Source organism: Vidua macroura, chromosome 14 (genome assembly GCF_024509145.1).
Source record: "Vidua macroura isolate BioBank_ID:100142 chromosome 14, ASM2450914v1, whole genome shotgun sequence".
NCBI classification, from domain to species: Eukaryota; Metazoa; Chordata; class Aves; order Passeriformes; family Viduidae; genus Vidua; species Vidua macroura.
In genome coordinates, this window is record NC_071584.1 from 16,859,010 (window position 1) to 16,878,004 (window position 18,995).

Sequence of the window (18,995 nt, forward strand, 5' to 3'; positions counted from 1 at the left end):
ATTCACATTAACAAGATTTAGGGGAAAAAATGTAAAAATCCTTTAGGAATAAAACATGGAGAATAAATCACTGGTGGCAATAACAATGACAGCCTGGGAGTTGAAGAACCTGCTCTGCTCTTAGGAAAAAACTATTAAAGAACCCTGGTGAGACACTGAAATATTGATGGTACTTCTGGAGCAGAGATGCACTTCTGTCCTGAACACTCCACAGGTTGCTTCAATTTAATATACAAAAACTGTGCCTGCTTTGGCTCTTGTCATGTTCTACAAATTACTGGAGAGCTTGGAATCTTTAAATAACTGGATTGAATTTGGGCTTTAAGGGAACTCTTCCCTTATTTGCTGAATCCAGCAGGATTCCAAGCTCCTCCAGTAATTTGTAGAACATGACAAGAGACAAAGCAGGCACAGTTTTTGTATATTAAATGAAAGCAACCTGTGGAGTGTTCAGGACAGAAGTGCATCTCTGCTCCAGAAGAAAGTGCAGTGCCATGGAAGTACCTGGGCTCCCTGATTCCTGCCCCTGCTCTGAATTGCTCAGGTGTGATCTGCTCTCCAGGCTGGAATATTCCATAATGACAGGTGCTGACCTCGGGTGAACAATGAAGCTGTTGCACTCCGCAGTGCCACCTTCACACCTCTAAAGATCAGTGGTCATGCTGGGTTTCATCTCTTTCAAAAGAGCAAAGGGAAACCCTGGATTTCATTACTCCTTGGATTTCATTACTCCTTGGAGCAGCCAAAATGCAAATCTCAATATAATGGTGCTAAATGCTAATCTACCATCTCCCCATAATGACACTTAAAGCTGTTCTCTGGGTCAAGTCAAACATGATGCAAGGCAGCTCCATTAAATATTAACAATAAAAACTTCATTACACACTCATCTCACTGCCACAGCTGAGACTCTCATACCCACATTAGAATTTAAAGACCAACAAAATAACTTCAGTAACTTCATAGTAAACCAAATTAATTTAAAATAATCCTTGTGTGCAAAGTATGGAATGCCACAGGGAATTTATCCTCATGTGCATTGTCCATAGGCTGTGTTTTACCATGGACTTTTGAAACTACTTCCCATTCCCACCAGAAAATAAAAACCTGATTTTTCATATCTATATACACAAAAACCAGTATAAAATGAAAATATTCCATGTTCCACAGGGGATAATCCCAGCTGGATTAGCGCAAGAGAACAGCTCTTCCTGCTTTTCCAGAATTCCCTCTGGAATTGGACATTCCATATCAAAGCAGAGCCTGACCTCTTTCCTACCTCCTGCTCCCAGGACAAGTCAGTCACTTTAAGTTTTTAACAGCCATTTTAGCTTCCAGATTAATGAATTTTGAGCTCAATTCTTAGACTTAATCACTGTGTAACTAATCTCAGCTTTTAACAAAAATGCCTTTAAGTTCTTTCTCTTTTGCCTATTCCTAAAGTAAAACCTTTATTTTTATGAGAAGTGTAAGGGGGAAAAACCTCTCTCCTGGCCATACATACTGGGAATAAACAACCTCCTCCATGCCATGAAAAAAAATCAGCTAACACAGTTTTCTCATTTAAGAAAGTGGCTTTTCCTGTGCTTTGGCAATATAAATGGATTTACAGTGGTGAAAACACTGAAAACCTCACTTGCTGTGAAGCTGTTGAGAAACTGCCATTAAAAATTTAGATCTTTATAAAAGGTTTGCCAAAAGAAAATAAAAGTCTTCTAAACGTGTTCATAACACTTAAGGTAACATATAATAAATATTTGATGGCAAACGTTTTAAAAAAATAACAACAGCCTGTAGCTGTATCCCATTCCCTCCTCTGGAGCTCTCCCTCCAGGAAACAAAAATAGAAATGAAAAATTCAGGGTCCAGTTGTGTGCCAGGGTTGGATGGAGGGGAGTGGGCTCAAAAGCACTCTGTGTCCTCACGTTGTGGGATTCAGGATGAGCATTTGGATTGCAGCACCAGGCAATTTTACAGTGCAGCAGAAAGCTCTCAGGGCTGCAGGATTCCAGGAGCACCTAGGCTGACTAAGAGCATGAGAACTACACATCCCCTTCCTCCAGTGCTAAATATTCATTTACTTCAGTTGTGTTTCCAAGCAACAAAACATTTTTAGACAAAAGAACTGTACTTTGCAGATGCCAAATTAAAACTTGGGCTACTCATCAATACACACTCGGGTTTCTTAAGGATAGAACAGAATCTAGAATATGCAAGGAAAGCCCAAAAGTTATTAAAAACTTCACTATGACAAGAAATATGGGGGAAAACAGGTTTAGAAGCCAATCCTGTACCAACAAAACCCAGCCCCTGTCTAAGAGTGAGTGGAGATAAAATTTTAGGTACTTACCTCTTTGGATAATCGTGTGAATACATCTCCTCCCCTGAGAAAATCCAATATTAAATAGAGCTTCCCTTCAGTCTGAAAGGCTTTAAAAAATTTTAAAAAAGTAAATAAAAATCAATAGTTGTATGACAAAGCTACAAAACAGATCTGAGTGCTTTTACAACTAGGAAATTTCAGTAACAGGCAATACTTTTGTTGTGGAAGTGAAATAATTCAGCAGCACATGAGGTAATTTACTGAATGATTCCTTGCTTCTTCAAAGAAGAAAATCTTAGTCATGAGAGATGATTAAAATAATATTCTTTTATTTCTCCTTTGTCAAACAGGGAAGCAGCAAGGACATCAATTACTGTGGTTTGGTTTAAATCAATGAAAAGTACAAAATCTCTGCAGAACTTGAATGTAAATAATCTGAAAGTTCTTACAAGAGGGCTCAACCTAAAACTTTTATACAGCTAAGTATTTACATTCCTATTTTTTTTTTCCAAGTTGCTAGGACCTAATGTGGACCCTCCAAAAGTGAGGGAGAACAAGAGCAGCTGTGCCTTGAAGCAAGGGAAGGAATATCAGTGCTGGGATCCCCAACAAGGGAAGAATGATGTGCAGAACTGCAATGATTTCAGAAGGCTAATTAATTACTTTATTATACTATATTACACTAACAGGAACTATCACTAACTAACTAGAAAAACTCGTGACTCTCTCACAAGAGTCCTGACACACACATGGATCCAACCAACCATCACCAGAATCCAATCAAGCAATCACCTTGGGTACACAATCTCCAGCCCACATTCCACACGGGCACAAACAGGGAGCAGCGAATGACATAAGAATTGTTTTGATTCTCTTTTCTCTGCTTCTCCCACAGCTTTTCTCAGGAGAAATCCTGAGAAAGCCAAGTCTCTCTCTGCTCAGAGGGCATGTGAGTAGCACAAAGGAAGGGGAGGCAAAGCAAAGGGATCTGTACCAACCATAGTGCAGTTTGACGATGAACGGGTGATTCACTTCCACCAGGATGTCGCGCTCCATCTTGGTCCGGACTCTGTCCCGAACTGAGGGGAGACAGGAAAAACAACAACAGTGGGACACAAATGCATTTAGTACTACACAGAAAGGCTCTGCTAGCTAAAGGAACCTCTTCCCTCATCACCTGATTTGTTTTTAATGTTCAAGTCTCCCACAAAACTCCTCCTTGTAGACAGCAAGTATCTGGTTTGCTTCCTGTCTGCCCCAACTTTCTTCTTTGCTTCATTGTATTTCCAGCACATCCCATATTTTGTGATAATCCATATTGCTTTCAAGAAAAAAGCTCCTATCTACGTTCCCAACTTCAATCTTTGAATTAACTCTCTGTCCTGAATATGAAATATTTTTAAGATTACTTTTTCCCCCTTTACCAGTAACAGTCCTATTTACACACAGTGGACTCGCACCCATTCAAGTGTCTCCTGAAAGCCAAAACATTGAATTAAATTGTTCTGGCTCCTGGAACAAAGGAATGACTTAATTTTAACCACAGCAGAGTTCTGACTTAACAAAAGACAAAAGGAAAACTGTTTATGAAATTAACTTGTTTTCATATAATGAAAAGTCTAAACAGAATTAAATAATCCAATTTAAAACTTTGAAAGAGCATTTCTGACCACATAATTAAAGCTACCCAGCCAGATTTAAAATAATACTTAAACATGAACTTACAAGTCACTCTAAAAAAAACCCTCCTGTCAGAGGAGAGTTATGAACTCACTGACAAATATTTAAGATTTAAAAAAAAGCTTTTAAATACAGGTGCACTAAACCCCATGATCCAAAGTCTCAGTTGAAAGACAAACCTACCTTTTAAAGAAGCTTTTTTCAACACTTTCATTGCATAAAGCTGCCCAGCATCAGGCCCAATTATCTTCCTCACGAGGAAGACCTGGCAACACAAAGCCCATTTTTCAATCACTGCAAGCTTGGTAATCAAACCCCAACTCTCACAAAGCATTTGCAAACCTCCCATTAATGTCAGGCAGCTTCCAGTGCTCTGCACCAAGCACACACTTTTAAAGGAAGAGCAAAACTGCATTCCTTGATCAGATCAGAGCTGCCAAGCACCGAGCTCTCTGAAGCATGACACTGCCCATCAACTTCGGATTCTTCCCTGATTTATCAAAGAAGTTCTTACAGAAAGAGGTTTCTTTCTATCACTTTCTTGGAGAATAACAATTCTGCCTGGTCTGCCACCTCCCAAGAGGTTTTTGAGGTTTAAGACCCAAGTCTCAAATATGAAACATTCATTTTTATTAATGAATTCTGTACAAGTGGCGAGATGAAAGCAAGGAAACCTCACCATTTAAGATCAAAGCACCCTTTCCCTCTGGAATAGCAACTCCAACAGGTTTTTCAGCTTTTTTCTCTCCAGAAGAGTTTTAAAGATAGATGGGATACAACTTGACACTGAGTAAAGCATATTAGATAAAGTATTGCACTACAAAGACATGGAGTTACACTAAATTTTTAACCACCAGATCTTCCAATTTACAAAATGGTTTGACATGTGCTCCTACTTCTAAATTGTTGTTCTTATAATAGCAATTATTAGTTATGAATTAACAAGTTTTGCTGTAAAAAACAACATACAAGTCACAAGAGAAAGCCAAGAGTTCCCCACAATTACCTCTCTGATCTCAGCTTATCCAGACTTTCAGTCACAATTAATTTATTTACATCTCAAAATTATATATATATTTCAGTGATCTTGTCAAGTTTTCCATTCTGAAATCAGAAATTCAAGCACTGTCATGACTAAGTTGTACAAGGTTAGGAGAAGGGTTGTTTTTATTTTAAGCTCCGGTTAGAAGAAAAATATCATGTTTCAAGGTTGTCTGGCTTTTTGTTTTAATAAGTTTTGCCCAATAACTGACCTACAACAGTGCTCTCCTATAGGCCAAGGTGACAGAAAATAGTAAAGGGAGTAATCTGAACACCAGCAACTAAGAAAACAGCTGTAGATGAATGCAATCACAATTCTAAAATATTAATAATAAGCACATAGGAATATTTTAGTCTTAACAACCAACAACTTGTGAGGACACAAGGAATTCATGTGCAAGTTACAAATTTTAGCTAATAAGACCCAAAATAGCTGAAAACTACTGAAGCACCATCTATTTATTTAATTTGCAGATAAATCCTCTCTACATCTGCTTTAGAAGGCACATCATTCCTGAGAGAATGAAGAGAGAAATTCAGTAATTCAGGAGGTTTAACCCTTTATTTCTGTGGAAGTGTTAAATCCTGCACTGATGTCAAAACCAGGCTCCAGGAAATCCCCCTTGTGCTTGCCAAGCCCAGAGGAAGGACCCTGGGAGTAGAAACTGGGGAGAGAAAACACCATGAAGGCGCCAGCCACTGATCCTCCTGGTTTGTTTTCTCTTTTCACTGGAAAGAAGAGAGAAAAAGAGCTCTGAGCTCAGGTGTGCAACACCTGAAGAGGCACAGCCAGCATTCCAAAGCTCCAGAGCATGTCTGGCCCAGCTGCTGGGATTCCAAGCAGGAGCACTCCTGAGGCTGGCAGAAGCCTGAGCTCTGGGAAGCCAAATCTGAGGCAGGGCTGGCTGTGCTGAACCCTGAGGTGGCTCCAGACATCTCAAATCAGGAGTAATAAAAATATGGAGCCCTTTCAGGCTCCAACAGTGAGCAGTGTGTGAGGGAATTGGCAACCAACATTATCAGGTAATGCTTCTGAAACCTCAAAATATTAAGAAATATTTGAAGTCTGTTCTCTACACTATCACTTATGCACAGAATGCCTCCATAATGTCAATTTCTTCCTCTCTCACTGTACTCTATGCAGAAGTTTGTTCCTGCCTAGAGACACACACAGAATCAGCAGAAGAACAGGAAAATGAGAATAAATGTAAAGATGATTGGACTACTTTAGATGTTGCAAAAGATGTAGTCTGAGTCTGGTTTTAAAAAATTAATTACCTTCCTATACACTAGGATTAATATTTCAACCACTGTGTTTCAACACAGGGACAGAGATCAGATTTTCAACCTCATTTTTGCAAAAGGAAAATATTGTAACAAAAACTCTGCCATATTTCTTCTCTGTGCCATTTGAATAATTAGTGTCTTTTAGCTGGAGATCACTTGATAAATACAGCAAACTAGAAAAAGTAAATAAGCTGGGAAATGTATTTCATGTTAAGTTCCCAACTGCCACAATCAACTCTTCTGTAGCTACATAAATAGGGATTTTGTGTCTTGAAAAAAGCCAAACATTCCCAGCATGTCAAGTCCCATTACCAAAAGACAAACCAGCATTTCCTTCAGAAGGTTCTGTCCATGGCACTGCAGCAAGGCTGGGAAAGGATTCCATTACTCAATGCATTTTCAAATTATATTCCCAGCAATTCTGCTGGCCACTATTCCCCTGGAATGCCTGGACAGGTCTATGGAACAAGTTTATCATCTTACCTTTCCAAATGATCCCTGTCCAAGAACCTTAAGTAGTTCAAACTGTGCTGGATCTGCTTTCTCACATCCTTCTTTCACATGGTGTGTAATAGGAATTTCTTTCACACTTCCTTCATCCTGTGATTTCAAAGCAAATAAAATACAACAGTGAGCAGGCCTGCAGTAACTAAGTCTTGCTAAAAGTGCATGTAAATACCTGGATTTTTCTTTGTTTCGTTTTATTTTACTAAAATATTTGAAATTCTAATAAGGCTTAAAGGAAAACTGTTCAAATGAAGAATTTTCCCATCTATCTTTTCTTAAACTGATGCACCTAAAATTTCTGAACTGAAGGAAAATTCTCAAAGAATGCTCATTTCCTTTTGCCATAAATATTTCAACTACAGAAAAGCTGGATTATTTTACATGAAAGGAATAAATGCACAGATTTTTAAGCCAAGACTTCTGTGCTTCACCTCTGCTTAGCAGCTTTAGCTTTCCCAGTGATTACTCTTCTCATCTTTCCCCCTTCCTGAAATAAGTCTTAATGAAAGCCAAATTGAATTTCATCATTTGGGGTAATTATTGCTTTTCACAGCAGCAAATAATAACTCTGGTCATCCATTTGTAGCTGAAGGAACAGGCAGCATTTGAAGACCATAAATAAGAGATGAGTCATCTTAAGGACTCTGAGAAATCTTGCATCCAAGAGAAGAAACAGCTCTGGGGTGCAGAGCTCCTGGGAAGATTATCCTGTGTGGGGACCTCCTTCAGACAGATGAGGGTAATTCTGAGCTGGGTGAGTGATTTAATGTTCTCTTGACTGTCTCATGTCCCTCTCAGCTTTAGCAAAGCAGGGCACAGCAGTCCCAGTTGTGAAAAGACAAACATTCCTGATGACACAAATCCCATGATGGATTGCAGCTTTTATGGTGTAAGAGAAGTTTCTGAGAGCCAAAACAAGCAAGGTATCAAAATAAGCACTCTTGAAATTAAAAACTGAGGTCCACAACAGCAACCTCAGCTTGCAGGTGGAAAAGGAGCAGCACCCTCAGCCCTAGCAAGAAGATCAATAAAGTTCTTGTACACAACAAAATCAAAAGTGAAAATCCCATCTGATTTGCATGAGTTCACTTTTGGGGCATCAAATGATTATCAGCTGTCTCCTCTCCTCTCTTCAGGCCTTCATTTTGAAAGCTTCTCTTAGCTGAGACCAGAAAACCACCCCACCAACCTCCTGTGAGTTACAGCCCCTCGATGAGAAGTGCAAACAGCACCAGGAAAGGACCTGAGCACTGGATGAAACAGCTGGGTTTTGGAAATAACATCATCTATAGTCAGGTGAACTCACTGCCCAAGATTCTACTCAATCAGCTTTATCACAGTTCATACAGAAGTACCTGGATGAAATTCTGGTTTTACACAGAAATTCAGAGTAGCAATCTGCTCATCTGAATTTGTACATGCTGCAGTAATTAAAGAAAAAAAAAAAGAAGAAGCAATCATCACACTGCATTAATTGCTTCTGCCTTAATTGCTTTGCTTGTCCAGAGGGGGAAAGAGAGTCCAAACAAACGTCTTGGTATATTCCCAAACTGTAGTCCAGCTGTTACTGCACACAGTCCTTTCCCCTCCCCTCTCTTATTTCATCCTCCTTCTGGGAAAGGCCTGTTTGTTCTGCCTGCTTCCCACACAAAGGTGGGTATTAACACCAGACACTGCTGGAAAACAAAGTTAATTCTAGAATTCACAACCAAGCTACTTTATTTCCCTCTTTAGTCACAAACCCCCATCACACACTGATGACACACTGTAAAATCCCAACTTCCCCTCATCCACCCCCTTTGGTGACTGCGATTTATACACTCAGAGGACAGATACACCTAACTTTTCATTTTCCTTTACTTTTTAAACACATGCCTAATTTAAGGCAGGTAAGAACAGCAGCATTTTGAAGTCATCTGATGACAGATGAAAGCAGCAAGTTGTCTAATTACACACCCAGTTGTACAACAGACTTAATGGCTGCTTCTTCCTATGAAATATGTAAATACTCTATTTAGAAGCCTTTTTTCTTCACCATCCTAATTTGTATTCCTTAACACCGTGCAACTTTGCATGAGAAAAGCTCTTTAAGAGTTCAGCCTCTCCTGTGTTTATCACCCACCTCGAGCCATTAGCCTGTGACATCACACGTGGTTGCTGAGGAGACTGAGAGGATTTCTAAATGTGAACTCAGGAGAGAAGTGTTTTCCATGCAAATAAAGACTAACTTGAGATGGATTAAATGAGGGGTTTTTTTTTTAATAAAGTGTTTTATCTTCACAAAAGATGTCTATATAATTTCACTTACTTAACTATCATTAAGGTACTGAAAATTGGCATGACTGGGGTGTAAGAGACCTCTTCATCACCGCCAAGGAGTGAGCACACAGAGCTGAGCAGCTCCAAGCCACTTTCATTTTCATTTCTACTTTGGCCTCCACGAACTGCAAATTTGGTTATTTCATTTTGTGTTCTGCTGCTTGAGCAGCAAATTTGTTTCCAAGCTGAGGCACCAGCTCCTACCCAGTGGCCTTGCACAAGAGAGGAACTCAACTCTTCCCTGCTCCCAGCAGGTTCCCCAGGAGCCAGGGAGCTGAAGGAAACACTGGGATCAGTCCTGCCTTTGTCACAGCTCCCTGGAACGTGGCTCCAGGCACCCGAGAGCTCAGCAACCTCCTCCTGCTCTAGAGCAGTAGAAAACTCAGACAATCCACTGCTCCTTTCTTTGCTGCATGTGAGACCACTCTGACACGTTATTCACTCACTCCACACCAGGAAATGTCCAGGCACCACGTGAGTCTATGCCTGAGTCTTCATTCTCCAAATCCCTTCCTTATAAATGTTATTGTGACACAAAGCAGTGGTTACAGCTGGTGACAAGATCGATTTATCCCACAATCCCAGACTGGTTTGGGTTGGAGGGACCTTCAAGCTCATCCAGTGCCACCCCTGCCATGGCAGGGACACCTTCCACTGTCCCAGGCTGCTCCAATCCCCATCCAACCAGGCCTTGGGCACTGCCAGGGACTCTCTGGGCAACAGATACCTTCGTGACCCTGCTCAAAAACACAAGGAGGAGTGTGTTGAGAAATGCTGGCCAATGTTTCCATGGGCACTCAGGCATTTCACCACACACAGGCTGAGAGTGAAGTTTAGTCCAAGGTTTAGCCAGCACACAGAACACTCATCCTCAACATCTCCTAAACAGGCACTGGGCAAAATCCATGCTCAAGAGGGGCTTACCCAGGATATTTCTACATAAAAGTAAAATTAACATACTGATGTACACATTAATTCTGCTCTAAAAAAGCAGAATTAAGTACCTTTGAGCTAAAGGTACAGCAGCTACACTAAAATCTACAAAGGCAGAACAAATGATTGTAGCAAGAGCAGCATTCAGCTCTCTGTATGAAAGGTCCCAGGCTGGCCTGAGCATTTCTGAGGTTGAGGGATCAGCAAATGCTCCCTCCAGCACAGGGAATCTTTCCAGAGAGCTCTGCCTCATGCAGCAGAGCTTCCCAAACAAGGCATTTACAGTCCCTACCCAGGTACTAATTTCCAAAGCTTTCTTTGAGACTTAGAGTCTCCTCAGATATTCTTCAAATAAAATGATGGGTTCAGGAGTTATTAAAGAGCTGGGAATGCATAAATTTTGCTGCAACAGGTCATGCTAATGAGTGGCTGAAGTGAGGAGGAATCAAACACTTACATGGTAGGAATATGGTTCACCTTCTTCCATAGGCTCATCTGCCATTTTAAGGCCATTTAGCTGCAGGGAAAAAAAAGAAAAAAAAATTAAAAACATCATTAAGACCCAGCAATTTCAAATTAATAAGAGTTCAAAATTCAACCAATTTACATTTCAGAGCACACAAGTGAGAACTGGTGGTGGGGTTGCTCTAATTTAAAGCTGTAGTTTCAAACAAACACTACTCAGTAGTTATATTTAGCATCTCCCTTATGTATCATTTAGCATCTCCCTTTGTAAATGCCATCATTATTATTATTATGCCAGTGTTATTTAATTGGGATTAATTTAAAACTCCTTTAAAAGCTACAGATACCACTCCTACAAGATGACACTAATGCAGAATTCCTCACTTATGCATGAAACTATGCTGCAGATGCTTTTCAGAAATCTAGAGTCTTCTAAGGAAAAGTAATTTCCAGTTTAAAGAGAAAAGATGCAAAAGTGATTCCAAGCCTTTCTGAAAATACCAAGCCCACAGCTTTAGTAAAAAAAAAAAAAAATTAAACTTAGTTTAAGCACTCTCTAAGTCACAAATAATTCAGTGATGAAACTAAAAAAAAAAAAAAAAAACAAAAAAAACAAAAAAACAAAAAAAAAAAAAAAACCACCAAAAATATGAAGGACATGCTCTGTTCAGACATGCAAAGCAGTCATTAAAAACTGGAAATACCTGACAAAAATGAGTGAATGCCATTATGGATTTTGGTAGCAATAATTGCTAATTTATTTATATATTAATTGCTCCGCATCTCTACCTTGATATGATATGACGCAGGTCTCACACTAAAATACTAATTACAAATGACATAAGAAAACTACTTTTTTTTTTTCTGAAAACCAAGTTGAACCAATTCAACTCTTAGGCTGGGTAATGACTTTTTTTTCTTGTACTTCTGAATTTTTCTAAAAATCCCTGCCTAAGATACTGGAATATGGTGCTGCTGTCAGCACGGGAGTTGGTAAAACACAGGACTACAAAGAAATGCCCCCCAGATTCCTCTGCTCAGAATCTGGAGGAACAGGTGGGGCTGCAGGGACAGGTTTGTACCACAACTGTCACCCAGACAAACCCTCAACCACTTCCAGTGCTGCTACAGACTCCTGGTTTGGAGTAGAGCTTTTAAGAGTTAATTCACAACTTAATGCTTTTGATAAAATGAAATCTCCAAGTTCTGTAGCAAAATACTGGCACTTATTTTTGGACTATATACTCACTGGGGAAAAAAAATAATAATAATAAAAAAACAAAACAGAAAAACAGATCAAGAAAGTAGCATAAAGTTTCATTTATTTTCATTTCACATTTTCTATTTACCATAACTCAGTTTAACCAATGGTACCTCCAACCCATGTCCATCATTCATTTCTCATCTGTTGCCACCCCAACTCTAACAGCCAAAAATCACTCCTGCATTACCCTGGATCCAGAAACCAAAGCTACTCATTTCCTACATAACTTATTTCTTTTTTGCATGTTTTTTCATAAATTAGACAGGAGGAGGGACAAGACACTCACTGTGCTTGTTACTGTACAAATGAGCAGAATAAATCCAGCAGTAACACCAAAGTTCAGCCCAGCTCTGACCTCCAACCTCATTTCCATGCAATTTCTTTTCACAACACCATAAATTACATTCAAGCGTGAACCAAAGTGAAGCCCACCAAAATTGACCAAAAAGCTTATTTGGAACTAGAAATAAACTGGTGCTCAGAAATATAATAACATTGTTCCTTCGTGGACTTTGATTCAAAGGGATTTTATTGTGCATTTCACCTTTTCTTTCTATAAAGATGGGCACCATTTTCCAAGTTTTGTTACTTAAATTTAAGCTCTGGAACCAACACTACCAGGCAGAAGTACTGTAGATACACTGAAAACAATAGAGATACAAAAAATGGGGCTGGGATGGGGCTTTGAACCCAAAATCAGTGTGTTTATTTCATCTAGGTTGCTCCTGAGAACACCATTTAATGCACTTCCAACTTGCTGGCAAATCAAGTACACTAAGCTATTGGATTTTTATGGCAGGTAATCATCTTAATTAACAATTTCCTATCATACACTTTTCCCCTTCACTGTTGCTCCTTGGTTTGTGTTTGTTTTTTCCTGTCCAGTCTCTCGGTACTGATACAGACTGGGACACCTGCCAATTTCTAGTGCAAAGAATTTGATGTTCAAGGGCATGAATCTGCTTTTATTGCTTGACACACACAGCTACACTTTTGCCATATTTGTTTGTGAATCCTGGTCACTGTCCATTAAAAAAAAACCACAAGGAACAAAAATCTGCAAATTTGTTGGAATATAACCCAAAGTCTGGTGGCTTGTTAAGTAATTCAGCTAAAAAAAGTTAATGACAAAAATCAAATCATTACTGTCTTGTACAGTCACTTAATTGGCCACGTTTCAATAACCAGAAGCTGGCAAAAAAGAAAAGTGACAGTTAATACTTATTTCCCACCTCTGTGGAAACCAGATACAAAATGCAGCTTCCACAGCCAAGTGAGGCTCCTTTTAGTGATTTAATCATGAATATTTATGCACAAACATATAGAACAGAAAGATTTTAACCTCTAAGTCATTCTTTACTAAATATCTATGAATGCACAAATTTAATTTATTATTGAGAATTAAAAAGCACAGTTCTCTATAAAAAGAACAGGTGAAAGAAGACAATACTGGGATTGTGAAGGAGATTCCTTCATCTTTCAATCATTTTGCTGTTTAGTGCTGCTCAAGTCCTACAACTGAACATTTTAAATATTAACTCCCATGAAAACACAAACTGAACTCGGGCATTTAGGCAAACATTGACGACACTTTCCAAACACACAATCTGGAAATGACACAAAGTACCCCGTGTTGTTGATTAGTAAAAAAATAACAAAAGGAACTATGTAAATAGATGAGCTCAAAGTTTAGGTCAGAGCACCTGGCAGGTCAGACACTCACTTTTGCAGAGGTGCAGGCTCAGGGTCCCAGCTGCCTGGCAGGGAGCAATGTGCCTCTGGATTAAACAGGGCCATGGATCCCATGGCTGGGACCATCCCTGTTACCCTGGGAGAATACCCAAAGGGCTGGGAAAAGGCTTAATGACAATTGCACATGCTCTTCCTCTGATCAGTACAGCAGAACAGAGGATTCCCAGTATTCCCAAAGATTGGAACCATCTTTTCCTCTCCCATATTAAGGATGTTTACACAGTAAATGCCTTAGGACTTGGTGGGTCTACAGGTTTTGGTTGAAAGAAGCCAAGCAAAAGGTCAGCAAAAATGCCTAATCCCAGAAAAAGCAGTGGAAGATGTAAAGCAGGTGCATCCTGCCCTGGTTTTACATGCCTTTACTGAGGCATTCAAACAGAATTTTAAAAATTCTAGAAAAAGCAGAACTGGGAATTTTATCATCATACTATAATTAGAAGTAAAAAGCAGTATTCAGCACCACTCACCTAAAATCTTGTCTGGCTTCAAACAGGTAAAATTCTACCCAAGGGTCACCAAGAGCTCCTGTATCCTCCACAGCTCCTGCTTCCCTGGGCTCCATTTGGGAAATTCCTGGGTGTTCCCAGAGCTGCACCTCAGATCTCCCCCATGAACACAGGAATAAGCAATTTCCTTCCCCACAAACAGAAGGAACCCTTCAAATAGTTATTTCAAAATATTTGAGTGGAAGCTTACATCAGAAATCCCAATTATGTCAAAAAGACTTTGAAAAAAAATATCCTGACAGGACGACCACATTTGTTCCTCATTTATTCTTAATTACATCTATAGAGAGTTTGCATCATTAATTTAATTAGCAACACACTGGCCTACTGAGGATTTCCTGAGATAGGTCTGAGGAGTTTGAGGCTTCTGGGCACATCCACTCCCCACCTGCACAAACTCTGGGCCAGCCCCACTCCCTCAATTCCCCCCACAAAGGGAAGAGGCCTCTAAACTCCCTCACACTCTTGAACACACCAAGTGAAAAAGGGAGATAAAGCAATCTAAAACACCTGAAACCCATAATCAATTACTAGGGAGAGCTACAAAGTTCTTTTCCTGTGGCAAATAAATCATACATTCAAACAGGACACCAAACCTTCAGCAACATATAATTAGTGATTTTAAAAGAACATTTTGATCCTTCCCATTATCAGATCAAGGGAGAATTACATGTGCCTCCAACAAGTTATAGCTCTGACAAGACACAAATCTGACCCCAAGCACAGGGATCACTGAATTAGCAAAGGACTTGAGATCTTTTCATTCCTGCCTGGGTACATGATCTTAACTCCAGAATCAAAGGGCATAAAAGCAGCCAGTCTCTAAATCATGTTTAATGGCAGGCAATTCTGGAAAAGGATAAGATTTAAACTTGAGGAAAACAATTATTTCAAAATTTTTTCTTAATGTACATAAATAGCAGAATTGTACCTATGATTAGCAAACAAATCATACCAGTCTTTGGATTTAGGGTTATTGTGAAGTGCCTTCACAGGAAGCAAGGTGAGCTACCTGCAACACACTCCTGGTTCCTGTCAGAGACTCAGAATACTACAGCAGATTTCCAAAATGAATTTCAGAAGTGGTATACAAAGCACTTCTCAACGCATAAAGACACTCATTGTTTTCCCTTTAAGAGCATTAACGTGCACACTTTTTTTTTTTTTTTTAAGGCAACTTGTTCTCCAAGATCTTTACAAAATCTGTACATTGTTGCAATGGCTGAGGGCACTCAAATGAGGGGCAATGTTTTACTTTCTCCTCTCAACAGAACACCAGCCGATTGTGGAGACTGAGAGAGATGCACTGAACTAGGTAGAGCTGAGTCATCCACGTCACTGCCAGTAATTACTCACAAAGGAGTTATGCAACTCCTAACACTGACAAAATTCAGTGGCCTTTCACAGACCGGGCTCAGAACGTGCTCCAGAGGATGGACTGAAAACACTGGCCAAAATCAAAGATGTATTTATTTCAACTGGCAAAGGCAGCAGCTTATGCACAACAGCAGCAGAGTTCATCTTATGAAAAATCCTTTTGGAGGGCAGCAACTTTCGATACAGCCCCGTTTTCCAGCAGAATTCTTTAGTTTTCACTCACTTTTTTGTTTCAGCCTTGTCTTGCTTGTCACAATCAGGCAATTAAGCAACTGGTTCCTGAAGTATTTATTGCAAAAATAAGTAGTTGAGAAGAGGTTGCATTTATGCAATTCAACAATATTCATGTCTTGCAAACAGCATGTGCTTACAGCAATTACAGAGCTCGCTGTAAGTGCAATCCTCCCAGTTCAAGGGGCACAAAGTGCCCAAATTCCTGTATTCTGCCCAATTCCAACTATTTCTGTATTTCATTCAGCCTGGCCAGTAAAATGCTAGTGTTTACTTTCCTGTTTCTTTGTAGACTGTAATTACATTTTCATAATCTACAACACTTGATTATGATCAACACTCTCATACCTATTTTTATTACCATGGAAATGCTTATTAATCCAATATCCATGGGGAAAGAAGTTCACTGAATATTTGAAGCTTTAACAGCACAACATTGATTCTTCCTACCTAGGCTTAAGGAATTCCCAGAGTCACAAAACAGCTTCACAGGTGATACTGTCACAGGAATATAAACACATGAACAGCACAGTGCACACACAGCCCCAAATCTTCAGCACTTCAAAGACCCCCCCCCCAAAAAAAAAAAAAAAAAAAAAAAAAGCAAAATAATTCAATCCTGACCTTCAATAATTTCTTCCAAAAGTTCATGTTGTTCTTGTGACTTGAAGCATGAAAATTTGTTTCCTACTTTCAAGATCACCTCCTTTTCTTGCCAGGTGTTTTCACTCCAAGTCAACACAAGTGCTACCGGAAATGCACTTATTGCTAATAACATAATCCTAAATTTAGTCAACAAGCAGAGTCCTCAGAGAAAACCATTCCTCGCATTTTTCCTCCTGTGCCACAGCTAATGGACAAGAGCACCAGAAGGCACAAGTTAATCTTCAAAATAAAAACCTATTTCACAGTAGCTCTGTTGACTGTAGTTCCAGCAAGGCCAAGGTCAGAGATCTCTCAGACTGCCAATACAAGGCTGTAATGAGCACTATGAGCTATACTTAATTCTGCAAAATTTAAGTGAAAGGCCACACTAAAATTCATTTTGACATAAAATACACCTTTGTTGAATCCCCAAGCCACGTGGATGTAGAAATCCAACAAGTGAGAAGTGCAGCACACCCCTGAGATCACTTATAGAAAGGGTTATGACAACACAAGTATTTGTTCCTGTAATTTGGGAACTTCACACTCAGCTTGAAGAAACTGGTTTGGCACAAATGGGCTCTAAGTGCTGCTGGCCAAACTTAACACGGACACAACAAACACCTTTTAATCTGCTTTTAATCAGAGCACAACTGGAGGAGCTTTACACAGACCTTGTGAAATACAATTTAAAGAGTGACTGCTGCAAACAGTTGCCTTCAGGTGTTACACACACACAGAGCCCTTCCAGCTGGACACCCCTGTCCCGTGCTCTGCTGGCTCCCCTTGGTGGGGGGGGTTGTCCAGCCAAAAAACACCCAGGGATGCACATCCCAGTTCAGCTGCAACACTCTACACTTGGTTATTTAACCACTGACACATCATAATTTCCTAATATTTTCTAAAGAACTGATCAATAAGACCAAGGAAGTTCTCAGACCTTCACTATGTTTCATACCTCAATTACAATAAACTGCTTTTACAACGAACACGAACAATAAATAAACCTTAATACTTCTGATGACTTTCTGATATCTGATGCATATCCAGTAATTATAGCACTTGGCAGTGGTACTAAAATCCCCAAATACTAAAAGCACTAAGAAATCTGTTTGTGTTTTTTTTTTCCTTTCCAGTTTTAACAGAGAAAAAAATTTCAACAAGACAAGGACATCCTTTCACTCTCGCACATTTTGTACTTTGAGATGGCTTTGCTACAGACCCTTTTCACTTGCAATAGGAGTCTAGTGCACGACAGAAAGCAAGTCGGACCAGTTTTAAGCAACTTCGTTTAGATAACATCTTTTGTGTGTCTAACAGACCTAGGTGTAATCTTTTATTTGTCATAGCTGACGATACCTGATAGGCAACCCTCCACTGCCGATTTCAAAGTGCAAGAGTTTTAATGCTCGAGCACCACGTTCTGCTGAGACACAGGAATCATTGCAACAGAACCAGTTTTACCTTTTCTTTTCTTTCAAACGGCATTTGCTCCCTGCTGATGAAGCACCTCGAGCACTAAGCAATACCTCGAAGTCGTTCCTTGTTCTTTAACACGTTTAAGCATCCAAACCTCAGCCAGGCACTCCTGGTTCTCTCTGCTCGTTGTGTTTATGATAATTAACGCAGAGTTAGTTATTCAACGTTTAAGCATCCAAACCTCAGCCAGGCACTCCTGGCTCTCTCAGGTCGTTCAGTGTATGGTAATTAACGTATAGTTATTCCACGAGAAGGCAAAGGGACCTCCGTAGTGACAACCTACCTGGATGCGCAGCCACATTAGCGCGAGCAAATTTCCACCAGAACTTAAAGTAACTTTTCACTGGAGCTACGGCCACAAAAGTGAGTTTACAACCCCTCGGATGCTACGCGGGGAGGGACACCTGTGACACGAAGCAGCCGGGAGGCGACACAAAGCGCCGGCCTCCCCCGGGCGCCGGTGCCGCTACCCCCACACGTGTCACGGCCCGCGCCCGGGGGGCACGGCCGGGCCCGGGGCGGCCGCGGGGCTGCGCGGCGGCGGCGGCCGGGCCCGCGGGACGGCGGGGGCGGGCGGGGGCCGGCGGGTGCGGGCCGGGGCCGGGCGGCGGGGCCGGGCCGGGCCGGGCAGGGCGGGCGCGGGTCGCGGCCGGGCGCAGGCCGGGGGGCCGGGGGAGGCGGGGGCGCGGCGGGCAGGCTGAGGGGGGCAGCGAGGCGAGGCCGGCGCGGCCCCGCGCGGAGGGGCCGCGGGAGGCCGAGCCGGGCGCAGGTGCCGGCGGGGCGCGGAGCCGGCCCGGCCCGCCCCGTTCACCCCCCCCTTCCGCCCCGCACTGACCTCGGCGCCGCTCACGTACAGCTCCATTTTGTGGCAGGGCTGCGGCTCGTCGTCCAGCGGCGCGCACGGCACCATGTCCCGGCTGTGGGGCCGCGGCGGCTCGGCCGCTGCCGGTGGCCGTGCGGAGCGGCGCGGGGCCGGGCGCGGGGCGCGGAGCGGAGCGCGGGGTGCGGGCGCTGCCGGCCGGCGGGGGCGGCGCCGCGCTGCGCTGCCCCGCGCACGCCCCCAACATGGCGGCCCGCGGGGGCGGGGCCTGCGCCGCACCGCGGTGACGTCAGGGCGGGACGGAGAATCCCCTGCATGGGGAGGGGGAGGGAATGACGCGCGGTGACGTCACCGGGGCTGCGGGCG

General features: G+C 41.6%; 1 protein-coding gene across 6 annotated transcripts in view; it reads right to left on the bottom strand.

Moving 5' to 3' along the window:
- Positions 1-18,772, bottom strand: part of RPS6KA6 (ribosomal protein S6 kinase A6) — a 36,696-nt gene extending 17,924 nt beyond the window's left edge. For 2 of the 6 annotated variants that reach the window (XM_053990032.1, XM_053990031.1), the window contains exons 1-6: positions 18,645-18,772; positions 10,548-10,607; positions 6,815-6,931; positions 4,187-4,268; positions 3,322-3,402; positions 2,351-2,430 (exon numbers count right to left, since the gene is read on the bottom strand). In XM_053990032.1, coding sequence (XP_053846007.1) covers positions 2,351-2,430; positions 3,322-3,402; positions 4,187-4,268; positions 6,815-6,931; positions 10,548-10,607; positions 18,645-18,719 — 495 coding nt within the window. In that variant the 5' untranslated portion in view covers positions 18,720-18,772. Of the gene's footprint in view, positions 1-2,350; positions 2,431-3,321; positions 3,403-4,186; positions 4,269-6,814; positions 6,932-10,547; positions 10,608-14,038; positions 14,060-16,309; positions 16,599-18,092; positions 18,158-18,644 lie in introns of those variants that run through there. The other 4 variants (XM_053990035.1, XM_053990034.1, XM_053990033.1 and 1 more) reach the window with 4 other exon arrangements.
- Between the last annotated feature and the right edge of the window lie 223 nt (positions 18,773-18,995).